The following is an 18,403-nucleotide window of genomic DNA, read 5'->3' as shown; positions in this document are numbered from 1 at the left end:
TAATGACCAGATAATCTGCTTATCTGTTGATTGAGGGATGAATATTGGCCTGCTCTTCTTCAAAATAGTGCCGTGGAATCTTTCACATCCACCTGGGAGAGCAGACGGGGCCTCGGTTTAACATCCCATCCGAAAGACAGCACCTCCGACAGTGCGGCACTCCCTCAGCACTGCACTGGAGTGTCAGCCTGGATTTTTGTGCTCAAGTCTCTGGAGTGGGACTTGAACCCACAACCTTCTGACTCAGAGTTTGGATAATTTAGTTAAACCCTGGAACAACTTAACAAACAATGCTTTGCTGGGGGACTGTCGGATCTTTCTAGGATGAGGTAAGGTGGGCTGAATGACCTTCCACATCTCTAACTTGTGATCTTGAAGTCTCCTCAAAATCTTTCTTTTTAACCATGCCATCAGTGACCCCTGTGAACTCTTCTAACTGCTGGATATACATTGCCCCCTGGCCCCTGTAGTGAAGTGCTTGGGGACATTTTGATCTACTAAAACATGCTATATAGACCCAAGCTGTTGGTGTGTTGGAATGAGACCAGTTTCTGCCTCAGTACTTGCGACAGTACAGCACCGGTTAGAAATTAGAGATCGCAATTCCAAATACTTGTAAGTGAAAGACAGCAGCAAATTAAGGTGTGTTATATCTGCTCTTTTATTTAAAAGAAACACTACAAAAAGTAGAAAACAGCTTTTGCACCAGGACTAAACACTCTTACAAATGCTTACATATCACCCCAAGCTGAATGACAACATTAAACATCGCAGTCTCAAACACTGCTTCCTTCTCTTAAGGTTCATAGTTCAGCACAAGCTGATCAAAGCACCCAGTTTACAACAAAACTAAGCTTTTTTTTGTTTATACAAAATACAATATTTACTTTTCCGATACAGAACGGCGTACAACTATATATCACAGATGTATCTCAAGACTAAAGTTTCAACAAATAAGGCCATAATGGTTCAGAAACAAATATATCAAATAATCATTTTCTTTTCACAACTCACCCAATATTAATGCAACGTGTAATAAAGATTATAATTACATACAAAAGCACAAATTTTTGTTTTGTTTTTCAAAACTATATGTCATTTTGAGTTACAAACTGGTACAACAAATATATTACAAGTGCCTCAATTAACTGCAAAATACATTAATCACATCACACACTCTTTATCTGGAAAAGGAAAAACAAAAATCCTACAAATGATTTTAATTTAATATTGAGGGTTAACAAAAGGCAACGAACTGCTCTGCCATCAGGCTGGTCATGTCGGCCAGAATTCTGTGAAGGAAAGTGAATCATCGCATTGGTGCCATACAAGCAATGAAAGGAGCATGGTTCCTGTTAACACCATGTCTGCGCATCATCTTCCCACGGACATACCTTCAGATGGTTTGACAGAGGCACTTATCTTAGTTTGAGGCGGTATTCTTTAGTCATTCTCTAACATACTAGAACTATGAGGCATCAACTAAGTTCTGCAGTGCAGGAAGAGGTTGAGAGAATACACCCCTCACAACAGAGGTAAGGGTCCTCTCAATGAACATAGTAGAGCTTCGTAAAATCAGCAATTTCTTGCTAAAAGGAAAGACAAATGCAGTGATGCCCATTTCTCAAATACTTATTCATAATTTAGATTTTTATATGATGCAGAGTAATATTCCCCTAAATATGAGTGGGCTAAGCAGGGTACTGAAAAGTGCCTCAGTATAAAGGCTGCTTGCATTTAATGGTTTGCTATCTGAATCAAATATACGGGAAGTGATATCTGTTATAAATGAATACCTGGGTTGGGAATTTCCTTGGAGTTGGTACCGTTCCACCGCTGTAACTGCTGGAAGTGCATGGAAAATCCCGTTTGCACAGGTAATCCCGTTGCACTTCCAGCAAAGTTACATTAGCAGAGCGGGAGCAGTTCCAAGGAAATTCCCAGCTCTGGTCTCTTAAGAGCTCTGTGCTTACAGACTTCACTCCTGGGAAACTTAATTCTGCCAGCTCTATGGGTGGAGGGAACACCAGTCATCAGATCAGGCCGATAGGGGATGAACTGTGGCCATGAAGTTGTGATCACAGCGAGACCCAGAGATTGACTCACATCCCACCTTGACTGAAAAAGGATGTGCAAAGGTGATAATACAATTTGCATAATTATGAATGTGGGATATGAAAAGAATCTGGCAACAGATTTGAATAAATCATTGGATCATTAACCAGATAATAATTTTGTACAGAACATAAGCTTCCAGCTACAGTCTATTCCTATAATTCACAAAATTGTTTTATGGGCTAAAAAAATTTGAATTATTAGATAATTTAATCATCAGGAGTAAACTGTATTATCCAGGTCATTGTATATACCGAGAGCTGTGTTCCTTTGATAAAGAAGGGGTTTTAGTTCAAGAGTTTTACCCTTTGTGCATATACTGCATCGTGTTTGCTTCTCCGGTTCATTCACTGGGTAGTAAAAGTGGAATTCTTGGTACAGTCTAATGGCCCGCCTAATTGGGAAATCGGTAAAAAGTGCACACAACTTTGTTTGATACAGAATTGTTTACAGCCACCGTGGGAGGGAGGGTTTCACCTACTGTCCGAGATGGTTCACACCCAACTCATAGGAGCTGCACATATCCATGCTTGACTGTACAAATCACAAATGGCTCACTCACAAATGGAATTTTCTACTTACCAGATGAGCCAAGTGCAAACTGAGCCATCTGTAAAACTGCTTCCTTGTGCAACATGCATTAGGGATGGTTTGATATTTGTACATTTGCACTTGGATCGCAGAGCGTACATTAACGGTTTTAAAGTCGTTCACCATGACGCAATTTCATTGGTAATTTTTTGCGAAACACCATATTCAATTATCCAGTGGGGTTTAAGATATAAAGCGCCTCAGTAACTACCAAAAAGAGCTACTTCTTCCTGTGAATTTAATATGTTGACTTCCAAAATGTTGCTGACATTTTCCTGTTCTCAAACTTTACCTGAACTCTGAAGACAAGGCCTCCACTAGCCGTGACACTCAATCAATATGGCCAACACTCAGTATGCCCATCGCAGGTATGTGATCTGACTACAGCCAGAGATCGCCCGACATATGTCATTTATAAGGGCTGTGGATGCTGAATCGTTGAGTATATTCAAGGCCGAGATCAATAGATTTTTGGACTGTAGGGGAATCAGGGGATATGGGGATCGGGCGGGAAAGTGGAGTTGAGATCAAAGATCAGCCATGATCTTATTGAATGGCGGAGCAGGCTCGAGAGTCCATATGGCCGACTCCTGCTCCTATTTCTTATGTTATGTTGATCAGAAGACACCTTCAATGCTGTGGGAAAACAACCCCCTTCCTTCCCAAGAAAAGCTAGCCCAAATTGGAAAAGTGCATACTTTAGGGAACAACAAAGTGTGAATTCAAGGTCTTGAACTTGCTTTTGCCAGTGGCGATCTATCGATGTGAATCACACATGGTAGCTGTCTGGCATAGTGTTCTTGAATGCACTTTATTTAAAAGGCACATGCAGCATGTTCTCCTTTCCACAGGACAGGGGAGATCTCAATTCCAGAAATTCTTTCTCACCAAAAAGTTAAAAGTGACATAATTGCCATTTTATAAATTAAAAATCTCTTACACCATCACAAGTGAGATAGCCATTAACATTCCAACCTGGGAATGAACAGTTTCCTTTTTATGATCAAACAGTCCAATCAGACAATTGAATTTTGGGCAGTCACTGTCAGATTGAACTATTCAATTCGATAATGAGACGTTTACACACTGACTGTCAGGATAAGCTGCTAAGAGTGTACAGAAAGTGTAAAACTGATGGCTGGCTCACAGTGTGTAACAGAAAAATATTCCCAAAACACTGAACGAATAAAAGACAGTTCTACTGACAAGTAACTGATTGCCGACCTTTCTAGTATTTATAGTAGGACTATAGTTTAATTCAACCTTTTCACTCATAGTACAGATGTTGGAAAGCCCACTCTCCTATTAGAGTACCTTTGCTTCCTTTCAAGAGACAGTAAGATGGAGATACATGACTGTATTCTGAGACTGGTGATTGGCATCATCAGCTGAACAGCCGAGGCAACACAGCAGGAGCACAGAAGGCAACTACATCCAAATATAACTTCCTTATAAATACCTACAACTGTATTGGAGATGATGTGATTCACATGGGATTTCAGGACAAACAGGATTTGTATACTGGGAGCCTTCACTGGTTTGTGCCATGTGCAATGTTCTGAAACCATTTTAAACCTCACCCATCAATGCAACTACTTAAGTTGCAAGTAATGGTGATTCTCCTGGAGAATAGAACTGCTGTATCCGATACATAACGTTTTCAGTTACGGAGGGCCATTGAATTACAACACACCTAGAATTATTTTAGCTCTTCCAATGGCTCCATGACTTTAATCACGGAGTAGTTGAGTCATACAGACATCAGGTGAGAGCGGGCTTGGGCTCTGCTGTGATGCCTCCTGCAGTCAAATGCCCAGCCAACACTAACAGTGAAGGTTCACACATGAATAATGGCCATTTGGCTGGAGTATTGGAGGTCGCTATTACCGTGGAATTTGGGCTAGTTTTACGTCCATTCACAATCAGTACACGGGAAATCTAGCCCCATCTCCGAGTCAACACATTCAGAAGAAGTAGAAGAACTGGTAGAGAAATTAAACAAGTAAAAGGCATGGGGGGATAATTTTTAGCAGCTTATTTTTAGATATTTTAAGCTTAACACTTAAGTTAGAATCCAAATAGCAGCAATTATTTGGCTCACACTTTACAAGCACTACATGGCAAATGTAGCAACTAAGTATAACCTGATTAGGGTGCTCGGAGATGTAGTCCAATTCCAATCTGATGGACAATTCAAACTGGAGAGTAGCTCATGAGTATATGCCTCTTACTGGCTCACTGGCAAGAAGCACAGTGAATCCAGTTATAGTGATTGACTTGGCCAGTAACCCAACTGATCACTGAAACCAAGTGATAAGAAAAGCAATCCATGTGTGGTGTGCTAGCTGAATAGTGCTCATTTACACTTTAAACAGCACAGCAGAGGGAACTGGCCCATAGAGGCCTTGTGGCAAGCAATGATTCCGAGTCACTGCTGGGGTATAGCAGTGGAAGGGGGTCACTCCTGATGTCCTTATCTGGGCCTTTTGAACCTAGGTTCAACACTTGTTGCTTTGAAAGGTATTCAGCACTGAAACCAATGGGCACTGAAGATTTATGAGGAGAGCTGGAGAAGTTGTATGAATAGCAGAGGTTCTAACACCAACTCTTCAACCCTATGTCCACACAGAATGCGACTTGGTTGGTGCTTTAGGGTAGCATGGTCCAAGGAGTGGCCACAATGTCCTATGGGTGACTCTATCCGACCTGGCGTGCTAATGTTTTTGCCTTTTGAGTTCAAAACTAATTCCATTTCTCACCTGCATTGTGTGCAGGACCAGGCAAAACTATCATTTGTTTCAACATCACTTTTCAGTATTTCAAGAGTTCATAATGAGTCCTCTTGAGAATTTCAAGGAAAAGTCTATGCAAGACGAGAAGACAAGTCTAGTACCACTGGTGGGTGCAGGCTACTAGAAAAGCTGGTTGCAAAAACATACAGGTTTTAAAAGGCAGCTGTTGACACCAACTGACGCCAAGGTAACTTCAAATGCAGCAGCAACAACAAAAAAAATAGGGGCACAGCTAGACTAAAAAATAACTTGACAGGAAATAAAGCATGCTCCAAAATCATTGTACCAAGACTGCAAGGACAGAAACAACCACAAAAAGACTTAAAAGAACATATTTAAAGAGTTGCAAGATTAAGTAGGTAACTAATTGATGATTAACCATTGCAAAAGACCCAAATTAACAGTGAAATGGAGAGCTTTTATCCTAGTGTTGGAAAAGAAGCACAGATCTCAAGTTAATAAGATGTTATATGCAAGAGGGGTTGGGGATGATCACAGGACTTCCATGTCTGCTTCAAGATAAAAAAGGCTTAAGGTGAAAGTGTTCAATTGGGTAGCAGCCTTTTAATTTGTATGTGTAGTATACATGAATGAGGGAAAACCTTTTATAGGTCTTCAAATACCTGTTTCCAGGGATTTAGACTTCAAGCAGGATGCCAAACAAATACTAATTTATTGAATTACAGGAAAATTCTTAGCGCCTGCTCTGTAGCCTTGCCTCCTTTATTTTACATGTAAGTAAAGTGTGGAGGAGAGGGAAACAACTATCTCTGTCTCATTATTTAAATGCTCACCTTCTTAGTAGGCTTTCTTGGTGTTCTAGATTTGAATCCAGAATAGCTTTTTTAAACTATGTATTTGGATAAAGGCTTTGATGCTGGTGATAGGGATCCAATGTGAAATAACTTGTTCAATCTCAGCCCAATTCGCTAATGGGTATGGGCCCCAAAGCACAAAAATACCCAGAATTTGACACAAATTTGTCATCTCACAAAGAGGCCACAATGATGGATAGTGCAGGAAATGGAGAATTTTATACATTTACAAGGTTCTGTTCCAAGGATGGGAAGAGGGTTTGTTAAGGGAGATTACTGCTGTACATCTAATCCATGATAAACCTCAAGTGCGTGTTTGGTTTTAAAAATGGTCTCAAAAGTGGAGAAAAGTGTTCCATTCCCCAGGACTGGCAATCTATACCTTGATGAGCACATTCTTTCTCCAACCCCACCCCCAGTAATTTAAGAAAAAACAGGCTGTCTAGACACGACATACAAAGCAGAATTGGCAGATGAGGGGGCTTCACTGTATTTGAAATTGGACAATAATTATGCGTCAATGGATAGGATATAAGATAGCTGAAATCTGACCCAAATCAGGCCAACGATAGGTGTGGTGTACGGTATGTGATTTGGTGGGAGGGTGTGGTAACTTCACAGCTGCTGCTCTTAAGGTAGTTCAAAAATCAGAGTCTTCAAAAATCTTAGCAAGTTCAATTTTGTACACTAGTAATCCAATTCAAACATATAACCAATAATACCGTCCCTAAGTTTTGAACAAAGGTATAGGGGTAGAAATTCATCATGGGCGGTGGAGCAAAACAGGCAGTAATACACAGTCCGTTATACACAGCCCGAGGGAACGGAGTATCAGATGCTGCGTACAACGGGCGGCTGATCCGATACCACCCGCGTTGCGCCACCTCCCGAGACGAATTTCTACCCCATAATATACCGCAAATTGCTACCAAGTGGCTTTATACTGCAGTTTAATAGAAAGTTTCTAATTCAATTGGTTTCCTTTTATTGAATCTGGCCACAGTTCTCACACTTTATCCGCCTGAAAACCACCTTTTTGTGACACTCTGCTGATCTAAATGGACATCATACACACAAAAAGAAAATTCTCTAATGCGAAGAGCTCATTTAAAAACAGATAGTGAAACTGTTTAATTGCACTTAGAAAAGAACAAGACACACAAAATAAAAGAATGAATTCCAATACATACGAAAATAGCCGGTCCAGCTTTCTCCGGCGTTGCCTTATTAAAGTTTGTACAGACAAAAATAGATATATAATTAGTCACAAGAGATTTGAGGGAACTCTATTTCTGAATGAATTAACAAAGTTGAATGGCCAGTTGCTTATCTGATTATCTTCTCAGCTTTTGTTGGAGTTTGGCTGTGTACTGTGGGCAGTGCCAGGATTTCCAAGCTGAAACTGACACCTGCCCACATTGGCTTCTTTAGATATGACCAAACTATGGAAAAGAATAGTCAAGCAATCTTGTACTCATGGGGGAGCTTTCTTCCTGAATTACATCATCATATTGAAAGAAGCCAATAAGATTCAGCCTTGAGATGGATTTTGGAAACAACACTGTAAACCAGACTGGAAGAGAAAATCACAGCACTAAGTGTTTTTTCAGCTCATCCACAATATAAATTAAAACCAAGTTTACTTGGGTATATCTTTTATCTGAAAATAACTGATCTAAAAAAAATGTAATATAAACTTTTTTCCCCAAATTAAACTCTATTAAAGGTTTACTAAAGATTTAAAGAAATGTTTTGGTCATTTCTTTATATTGTCAAACATCTGATTATACCAGAAAATGATCTGTTGTTTATAACTTATTGCACCTCTTTTTCATTAGTTTAAAGGGGAACTCCAGTCACTTTACTCGAACTGCCACTCACCAACTTATAATTCCCCTTTCATCGTCAAGGCCACTGGTTTATGCTAATGATAGAAAAAAGACAGCACTGTAGAATGCGAACCCTGAACTCTAGTTAAAAATCCTCAAAAATAATATATAAAAACAGAATTTGATCTATTCAGTCACTGTATACCAGCAGTCCTGCCCATAATAGGCCTTCAAGTAAAAAGGCTAAAGGGGTTGACATTTTTCAAATAGGTTTCCCAGAATCAAACACATACGCTACTGTTCAGGGGTGAGGCCACCTGCGATTGTGCGGTTAAAAAAAGAGAAAGTATTTTCGTGAAAGTTAATTATATGTATTGGGGATATAGTTTAATGGCATCAACAGAAATGAAGTTAATATCTTATGATTTGCCTTTCCAACACAAAGTAGAGGAATCGTTTGTGGAAACAGATAAAGTTGGCTTTGTATTTAATATTATTGGATATAAGATTCTGAAGGGGATTGACAGGGTAGATGCTGAGAGGTTGTTTCCCCTGGCTGGAGAGTCTAGAACTAGGGGGCATAGTCTCAGGATAAGGGGTCGGCCATTTAAGACCGAGATGATGAGGAATTTCTTCGCTCAGAGGGTTGTGAATCTTTGGAATTCTCTGCCCCAGAGGGCTGTGGATGCTGAATTGTTGAGTATATTCAAGGCCGAGACGGATAGATTTTTGGACTCCAGGGGAATCAAGGGATATGGAGATAGGGTGAAAGTGGAGTTGAGGTCGAAGATCAGCCATGATCTTATTGAATGGTGGAGCAGGCTCGAGGGGCCGAATGGCCGACTCCTGCTCCTAATTCTTATGTTCTTACAATACAAGCACCTTGAATAATTTACTTTTTGGGTCGTTTTCCTGAAGGGTCCCTTTAAGAAAAGGCAGACCACCAAAGTACAGTGTAAAACCATGTTTATATGAGCCACCTTTACTCTGCAGGATCCAACATACTAGTGCAAACGTTTCAGAATTGAATTAGTCATGTACTTTACTGCTTCACAATTTTGCACTCAAGTCTCAACTGACCAAACTGACAACTGCAGTACGCAGCGATCTAGGATCCATTCGGAATCACTGTGAATGGCTTCAGCATCAGCAGACGGACTGTTTCTACAGCACAGATCATTGCCAAGATTCTGACTTTTAGCACGCAAGGGTGTTCAGCACTGTATCAACTGGGATGTTTCATACAGAGCTTGGGCTCAGATCGCTGACACCCCTGCAAAACTGGCAAGAAATAATTGCAGGCTTCTAATGTTACAGCCGCAAATAGTTTAGATTGGTCTGAAAATCTGCAATCCTTTTTTTAAATTTTTTTTTTAACTATTACGTGGCCTGAAAACAGTGCAGTACTTCATAATTATCATCAGGGTCAATAAGACTCACCTTAGAGAGAGACTTTGGGGGTCATTTTAACTTTGGTGATAGTGGAAAACAGGCGATATTGGATTGGCCATTCACTGTACACTCCGCCCGATCTACATTTCTACTGAAGCAATGGAAAGGAAGAATCGGGCAGGGCCAGTCAGATAGCGCCCGTGTTACGCCATTGCCGAAAGTTAAAATTACCCCCCTATCCCCAGGCTGAGTTAGAGGCATACAGTTATCCTGTTGCCACTTTCCATCCATCTACTGCAAACTGTTCCCACTGCTAAAATAAAATAAATTCAACATTTTAAAGAAAAAAGTGCTTTATTTTAGTAGAGGGAACTGCCCACTGCAACATGAGGTGTTAACTTTGAGTACTGAGCTCAGGCAACTATCACCAGTATGAACAGGGTATCAAAGCATCCACATGCAGTGCTTCACAATATGGCGGTCAGATGAATCAATTGCAGGGAGCAAAGCATGCCCAGAGAATTGTATCTCATGGCACTGGTAGTACGTTTGGAACGTTGCAGTTGGGCTCCTGTTTAATCACTAATCTTAAAGAGGAAGCAAAGTTGAGGGGAGGGTTTTTTCCAAAGTACTCTCCCTTTTTATAGAAGAAAAGGACAAACGCATCAATTTTTTTTTGTTGAGAATGAAACTTTTTCCTCCCTTGTGTGGAGTTTCCATCCCTATTACAGCGAACTACTCCAAGCATCCAGGAGTGATTGCATTAGAGGCAGCATGGGAAGGACTTCAAAGCAGGCCAAGAGCTGCCTGCTCCCAGTAAACCCTGCTGCAGGGTGGGAATTGTGCATTCTCAGAGTCAAGCAGCTGTGGAATGGCCCTCACGCTGGACTGAAGTTTGGGCCTCCGCTGTTTCTAATGGAGTCGCTCAGGGATCCCTTCAACTGACATCACTAGAGAGTAGTCTAGCAGAGGGAGATGGTGCATTCTGGCAGGTAAATGGACATTTTCTAAGTGGCATCAAGTAAGTTTGAGGTAGGTTTGTTTTCTTCTTTAAAAAGTGGAGATGCTTTGAATAAAAGGTAATGTTCCCGAGACCTTCCTTCCACTTTTAGTAAATGCTCTAATCATTTAACATTATTTATGAACATGTGAAAAGGCAAGAAGATAGTCATGCCCCACATGCTTACCCTCCCCAACTATTGGTAATGGTAACTGCCAGAGGGCTACACAAAAGAAAACAGTGAAAGAAGAAAGCAATGATGCCAGCTATTAAAATGATGTGCACCTTCTCAGGCCAGTCATATTGCAGGAACTAATTCATCACAGTACAACCAAGACCCAGCATTACCTCTTACCTCTGAAACCAAAAACAGTTTCGTTTCCAGAGTCACCGGCATTACAGTTGTTGAATACTTAAACGTCCTCCAACATTTTATGTAGATTTTAAAGGTAGAAAATCCTCGGCACAAATTGTAATAACATTTCCTGCTAGCAGCTAATCAAGGCACAGGTACATGTCACACAGTTTCCTTGCTTCTCCTGACATTTTCTGTTCACTGAAGTATTAGCATTATTATGGCTATAATTTACACTGATCTAGACATATTGGTCAATGAGTGCATCGTGACCGCTGGAAAATTCTACACAACGACACCTGGGACTGAGATTATATCCTTTTCAATTTTGATGAGCAAACTTGCCCAATGTGTAAGTGGCTTCAGTGTATCTCCTCCTCTAATTGGTCTGTTTGTTTCCCATTGCCCATCTTTCCCTGGCCCTCCAAAACATAGCTAGTCACTTCTCTTCATTCCTGACTTGTAGCCAGTTTCCATTTTTTCACTGTCGTTTTTCAGAAGTAATTTTCAGAGTTCTGGCTTGTGCCAGATGAAAAGTTAATTTAGGTGAGGTAAAGTAACTTACTTTTAATGGTTATTAAAATTGCTAGGATTTATAAGAAACTAACTCTTGGTTAACTCTTTGGGAACTGGTGTACTACTTCTGCATCCAAATACAAAAATATAAAGTGATTCAAAGCCCTGCAGATTATTCTATTCAGCATTTATGTCCTTACAGACTACATTGGAGACTGCTGCAGCATTCAAGCACTGTGCTCTAAAATAGGAAATCCTAGTCTGAATTTATACTCTGGCTTCTCTAAGAAGATACATTTCTGTAAGGGAACAAACACTAGTTCAGGGTGGGACTGCTCATTTAATGGAGGGAAAGTAGAGCGAGAGAAAAAAGCCAAGACTTAAAAAAGCAAGCTAATGATCAACGGATTGTGACAGCGCAGGGCCTGAAGAAATCGATGGAACTGACAGAGGTTATGTGAAAGTCTTGCAAAGTGAAAAAGCTGGCTGATTACTATCAAGTGACTCCTGCTAGAAAAAGTGTGTGTGTGTACACATTGGGCTAGGACAGCATCAGGTTCAATTGTGATGCCACACATGGTCAAGTGGCCTGTTGACACTCACTGTCTAGGCTCACACATGAAGAATGGCCACACGGGCGAGGCATCGCAGCACTACCAGCACCGACTGTAGTCCAGCACGGGTCAGTATCTTCAGCAGAGGAGGGCAGAAACTGCAAAAAAAATTAAGAAAAAATATAATTTTCTTTAAAATGTATGTATTTTTTTCAATAGGCAGGAGTCCCAAAGAGTAAAAATGGTTATTCACCATACACTTTTGATTGACAGTTTGATAGAGCTTGGAGGACACACATTGTCCACTTTAGCTGAGAGTTCCGAATCTTCCGCGGACAAACACAAGGATCCAAATTAACACAAGGAAGCCAGACAAATAGCAAGCTCACAGTTCCTTGCAATACAATTTCTCTATTAACAGTGTTTCCTAGACCACTGGGCTGTTTGTAGTTTTGGTAATTACACAGGGCAGCAGTGCTCGATGAATCACCACACCGTGCTTCTACAATTCACCCACACGCAAGAAAACAGAGCCTGAAGTTAGTTTTGGATTGGCACAGGTGAACTAAAAAAAGCAGCACAAGCTCAGATTTGTGGTCCGGAATTATGATTTTCCCTTGTACTGTATTATGATTGTGTTTTGTCCCTTAGCAAAGAGGTCAATAACCAGGGGCATAGAGTTAAAGTAATTGGTGGAAGGATTAGAGGGGAGTTGAGGAGAAATGTTTTCACCCAGAGGGTGGTGGGGGTCTGGAACTCACTGCCTGAAAGGGTGGTAGAGGCAGAAATTCTCATCACATTTAAAAAGTACTTGGATATGCACGTGAAGTACCGTAACCTACAGGGCTACAGACCAAGAGCTGGAAAGGGGGATTAGGCTGGATCGCTCTTTTTGGCCGGCACAGACATGATAGGCCGAATGGCCTCCTTCTGTGCCATAAATTTCTATGATTCTAAGATGGTGCTCAAATATATTCACAGGTAGATTGAAAAGCTTAATATTTTGCACCGATGTGAATACAGTTGGTGTCATTATCAATTTCAACATAATATATAGCATTAGGAATGGCAGTGTTACACAGGACTCTTCACAATGATCGCTTACAATCTCACAATTCATTGATTTACAAGGCATGGCAAGTCCAAACAGAGCAAAGGTCATCAGGACTGTGGCAGAGAAGGCAATGAAAGACAGTGATGTTAGACCTAATGCTCTATTCCATTTTACTGTAACCTTTTAACGGGACATCCATGCGGAACAGAACAGTAATGAATCTGTACTTCAAATGGAAAGCAGAAACTCAAAATTCCATTAATGACATTGCACAACGACATAAATAATGAAATGATGTCTAGAAATCATACAGGAAGATATAGCAGCTCCTGAACCTTGTGTCAGTAGAACAGCAAAATGGTGTTAGTTGTTGAATTTTGCTATTCACCGATTATATCATGTCACTGGCAAAGCTACGACCCAATGGATTTGCAACCTAATATTTTTTTCCTGTTGCCTAGCAGTCTTGTTTTTATTCCAATCAGGTTTTATAGTGGATAACAAATTCCTATAAAAGCTCTAGTTTGCAATCTGTGAATTAATATAGCATGACTAACATTTTCAGTGAGCTTACCTCCTATTTTCGAGCCCTCTCTGAGAGACTCCAGGTTCATGCCCTGTGAATTGTATATGGACTGTATAATAAGGAGCGCCTTTAGATTATCTGAACTCACAATTCTGGCATATTCTGAAGTTGCCAGCCTAGATAATGGGGGCCTTACTGTATTTAATAACACTTTTATAGTATGATAAATAAAAAAATAAGAGGAGTTTCTTGTTACATCAGGGAAACAACTGTTTTGGGTGTCTTCCCATGAAAGGTTAAGGAAAGGAAATGAGCATGCATCACTCTTTCACCCAGAATTCCTCATTTTTTGGGATAGTGCTCCATTGTGCTCTAAGTGGTCAATTCTTCAAGCCCATCAGCAGTAACTCAGGCCACCAGAAGAGGGACACAGAGTCAAAGGACAAAACAGTAACATGGAAAAATGTATCATATCTGTTAGGTTTCACTTGAAATAAAAGCTCATTCTATGAGCAGTAAAGGTAAATAAATACACCATTAAATGGTTAGTAATTTACCTGTGTGAAATTCAAACAACTCATGTGTGAAGTCAGTATTTCTGTTTCACATACCGCCTACTGCCACTGCAGGAAATACTACTTAGCCTTTCAAAAAATGCCTAATAAAGATGTATAGCTTTTAAAATAAACTAATGTAATAAAAACAAAAGTTCATACAATAAGCAGAAGAGCTCCTCCAAGATTGGCTTACCTGAGGGCCGTTCATTAGTGTGCAAGTACCATCATGTTCGTCAATCTGGGATGAGTTATCTTTGATTCAATTCATCCCTGCGTCCCCTAACTAACCTGCGCTTTCCTGGCAGTAGGCTAATTGATGATTATTTTACCTGGATTAAGCTGCTTGTGTGACCAAGCAGCTTGTAATTTGAATATTCAAAGTAACATGTATAAGCTGACCTAGTAGGTTCCACAATTCATCTTAACCAAGGGTGCATCAGAGGCCCAAGGGCCAAACACCCTAGTTCCTATTACAGTATTGTACAATATTTAGTAACGCACTTAGAAACGTGCCTCATTTCATTTGAAATCTTCCCAGTATTTTCATTAGAAATTCTAATGGGATTTTCAATTTTCTCTTTTGTGTTATTCCAGTGGCAGCAAACAATATTCGCTGATACTTTTATTTCCCTAACAAAAACAACATACACGCTGCTGAATGAGATGAAATTGTGGTGTTTGGGCAATAGGTTACTGTCCTACTTGGCTCCCATGGTTTTCAAAGAAAGAATGTAAATAGCAGGATGCAAAGTGTGCAGCACAATACTGAGCTTGATAAAGCTTCAGTTCTATATAATCTGTGAGCGGAGTATCTTTAAAGTTGGTAATTGTGTAAAGAGCAGTCATTTACCAATGTACTCTACTCCTAGTGCCCAATTTTTTTTTTAAGGAAATTTTTTCTTTTATTTTTTTTAATAAAACTCATAAATAAATGTTGAACTAAAATAATTTTGGTAGATCTTTGAGATTCATGATAACTATAGACAATGTCTTTCTATGCGATGGCCATTAAATGCCAAGGATGGTGAGTGAACTGTGTGAAATTCAAGCGAAAGCGTTCCTCTTTTTGTCCTACGTTTTATTCTCAGTTGGTTGGTGGTGCTTGGACGAACACTCCCCTCGAATCTGTCCGCGGCAGTTTGGCTGGTGGCTCCATGGAGTCTGTCACTAATGTGGGTTCATTGTCCATTGGAATTTCTTGTTGGCTGTCATCATCACTTTCTTCTTCCTCCTCTTCCTCATCTGATTTAAACAGAACAGAGGGTCAAAAGGAAAAGTAATGCAAATTCAGGCTTATCATACACAAATCTTATTATAATTTGATTCTTCCTCTATCAAAATGGATTTCTTTCATTCAGGACACTTTTTCTTCATTCTTTCTGATGGCTGTAATCCCCTTCCCGCCTCCAAGGAGACGGGACCCGGCGCGGAACGGCTACCCGCCTCCTGGCAAGATGGCACGGAGGCGGGTTGGGGGCAGGTTGGACACCCGCCTCCAAGTTCTGCCATTTTCCCAGCAGTCCTGCCTCCAAACTCGCCTCCCAGGGCTGGCAAGATCGCGCCCAACGTGTTCAAGGACTTTAGACAGTAAACGGTGATTGGAGATGAGGAGTACGTGCTTAAAAAAATGCAGGCTCAGTGCTAATTACATATAGACAGAAATTACAACACAGAAACCGGCCATTCAGCCCAACCAGTCTATGTTGGTGTTTATTCTCCACACGATCAGTAGTCCTAATCCCAAAGGTAACATTGGGATAAACATTATCTGACTGGGTCCTGTACATAGTCCCAAACAGCAGGGTTAATTAGATGGGGTGACAGGCCTGTTTCATTCCTATCTTCTCATGCTTTTAGGTATTTTCACAAATATCTTCCACATGGAACCACAGGCCATGCTATAGAAACATAGAAGATAGGAGCAGGAGTAGGCCATTCGGCCCCTCGAGCCTGCTCCGTCATTCAATAAGATCATGGCTGATCATCCAAATTCAGTACCCTGTTCCTGCCTTCTCCCCATATCCCTTGATCCCTTTAGCCTTAAGAAATATATCCAACTCCTTCTTGAATATATTTAATGAATTGGCCTCTACTGCCTTCTTTGGCAAAGAATTCCACAGGTTCACCACTCTCTGGGTGAAGAAATTCCTCCTCATCTCTGTCCTAAATGGCTTACCCCTTATCCTTAGACTGTGACCCCTGGTTCTGGACTCCCCGACCATCGGGAACATCCTTCCAGCATCTAGTCTGTCTAGTCCTGTTAGAATTTTATAAGTTTCGATGACATCCCCTCTCATTCTTCTAAACTCCAGCGAGTACAAGCCTAATCGACCCAATCTCTCCTCATACGTCATTCCTGCCATCCCAGGTATCAGCCTGGTGAATCTTCGCTGCACTCCTTCCATGGCAAGAACATCCTTCCTCAGATAAGGCGACCAAAACTGCACACAATACTCCAGATGTGGTCTCACCAAGGCCCTGTACAACTGCAACAAGACATCCTTGTTCCTGTACTCAAACCCTCTCGTTACGAAGGCCAACATACCATTTGCCTTCTTAACCGCTTGCTGCACCTGCATGCTTACCTGCAGCGACTGGTGCACAAGGACGCCCAGGTCTCGTTGCACTTCCCCTTCTCCCAATCTATTGCCATTCAGATAATAATCTGCCTTCCTGTTTTTGACAGCAAAGTGGATAACCTCGCATTTATCCACGTTATATTGCATCTGCCATGCTTCTGCCCAATCACCCAACCTGTCCAAATCATCCTGGAGTTTTTCGGCATCCTCCTCACAGCACACACTATTCCAAAGGACTCGCTTGCACATAGATATTTTAAGGAGTTTGAAGGACGTTGTGGACATTAGGGATAAATAACTGGCACTTAGCAGTGATGACCAGTCAGCGTGCAGTACCAATACACAAATGAAATAGGCAATCATCATTCTCAATCGGGTGGTTGTGTTCCCGAGTCCACACAGATGCCCAAATCAGAGTAAGGATACAAGGCAATCTGTGGACTGAAAATAAGAGACTCGCAGTCCAAATGAGGATCACTTGTGCATCCCCGCTGTACAACAATGTGCCTTTCATCCTCCAGATTTGCAGAAATAATTAATCTGACCCCAAAGTATTGGCTTAGAAATCTTCCAATGCTACAAACGCAACTGTAAAATAAACAGAGGTGTTCATTATTTTGTGTCCAAGTACATTACCTACCTTTGTCAGGGTCCAGAGGGTTTAAAGCCCGTCCAAGATCAGCAAACTACAATACAAGAGAAGAAAAAGTTTTATTTTGCCTTTAACTCATTGCAATACAAAACTGGAAGAGAGCTGGAGCAGCAGCTCAAGTAGCTGAGTGCTTGACCAACAACCAGGTGTTTAAGAGTGCAAGTTCCACAGCCGCCTATTTCTTGCAGCCATGTGGTGCACAGAATTGGGATGGGTTTTGTTGGCTCTTAATCAGGCTATCAGATGGGACTGAGGGGCTCTATTGGGTGAAGGAGAAATCTGACGACCAACTTAAATAGGTCAGAATGACATAATGGAGGAACCAACAGCCAGCTACAGAAGGGTGTACAGTGGTGAGAAACCTCCATGGAGAGAGAAACAATGGGAGGGGGAAAATTAAGTGAATTCTACCGATAAGATCTGTCATAGATGCTCAGCCAGAGGACATCACAGTGACATTGTTACAGAACACTGACTGAATCCCAATGGTCAAGTTAAAACTTGGTTACAGCCCAAAATAAATAGGCATCAATAGCACATACCAGTTAATGGGAGCATGTAAAAGAATGACTTTTTCAAGCACTGGCTATTTTTCCATCTACAGTGTTTTCTTTTTTAGGAAGAGTTGAGTAAAGGGAATCTTTTGGTCAGTACAAGGTGCTGCCATTAAGAGGTTTTTGCTGCATGCTGAATTTATTTGAAGAATTCCATTTTTATTCCAGATTTCCAGCTTTAGTTTTAGTGTTAATGTATGTTATTTTAGACACAATGGGGGAGAAATTGGGTGAGTAGCGCCACCTGTTAGCGCCTAAAGAGGCAGTCAGTGGCTGTAGCGCCACTGGCTGCGTCTGCGGCGATATTCAGTAGGGGCGCTAATGGTGGCGTTAGGCATTTGCGCTGCGCCGCCACCGATGACGTCATCAGTGTGCGCAGCGCCCCAATCGTGCCCCGTTCGCGATATTTGGTAGCGAACGCCGCAGTTGCGCCACTCGCTACCCGCGCCCGGTTCACGGGGCCTTACTGTGCCGGCAGCGGCGCAAGTTAAGGTGGAGGTGCGGGGCGGCCGCCTGCCAGCA

The 18,403-nt window shown here is 41.3% G+C and overlaps 1 protein-coding gene across 3 annotated transcripts in view; it reads right to left on the bottom strand.

Moving 5' to 3' along the window:
- Nucleotides 1-642: 642 nt before the first annotated feature.
- The window catches only part of rfx1a (regulatory factor X, 1a (influences HLA class II expression)), a 157,281-nt gene continuing 139,520 nt past the window's right edge, over nt 643-18,403 (bottom strand). For all 3 annotated transcript variants that reach the window (XM_085971643.1, XM_085971644.1, XM_085971642.1), the window contains 3 exons: nt 17,316-17,361; nt 15,172-15,338; nt 643-12,117 (listed from right to left, as the gene is read on the bottom strand). In XM_085971643.1, coding sequence (XP_085827769.1) covers nt 15,181-15,338; nt 17,316-17,361 — 204 coding nt within the window. In that variant the 3' untranslated portion in view covers nt 643-12,117; nt 15,172-15,180. The remainder of the gene's footprint in view (nt 12,118-15,171; nt 15,339-17,315; nt 17,362-18,403) is intronic.

Source organism: Somniosus microcephalus, chromosome 31, assembly GCF_052327205.1.
Source record: "Somniosus microcephalus isolate GS21.2 chromosome 31, FLI_Smic_1.0, whole genome shotgun sequence".
Taxonomy (NCBI): domain Eukaryota; kingdom Metazoa; phylum Chordata; class Chondrichthyes; order Squaliformes; family Somniosidae; genus Somniosus; species Somniosus microcephalus.
Note: the sequence above shows the minus strand (reverse complement) of the source record. Positions and strands in the feature narration are given on the sequence as shown.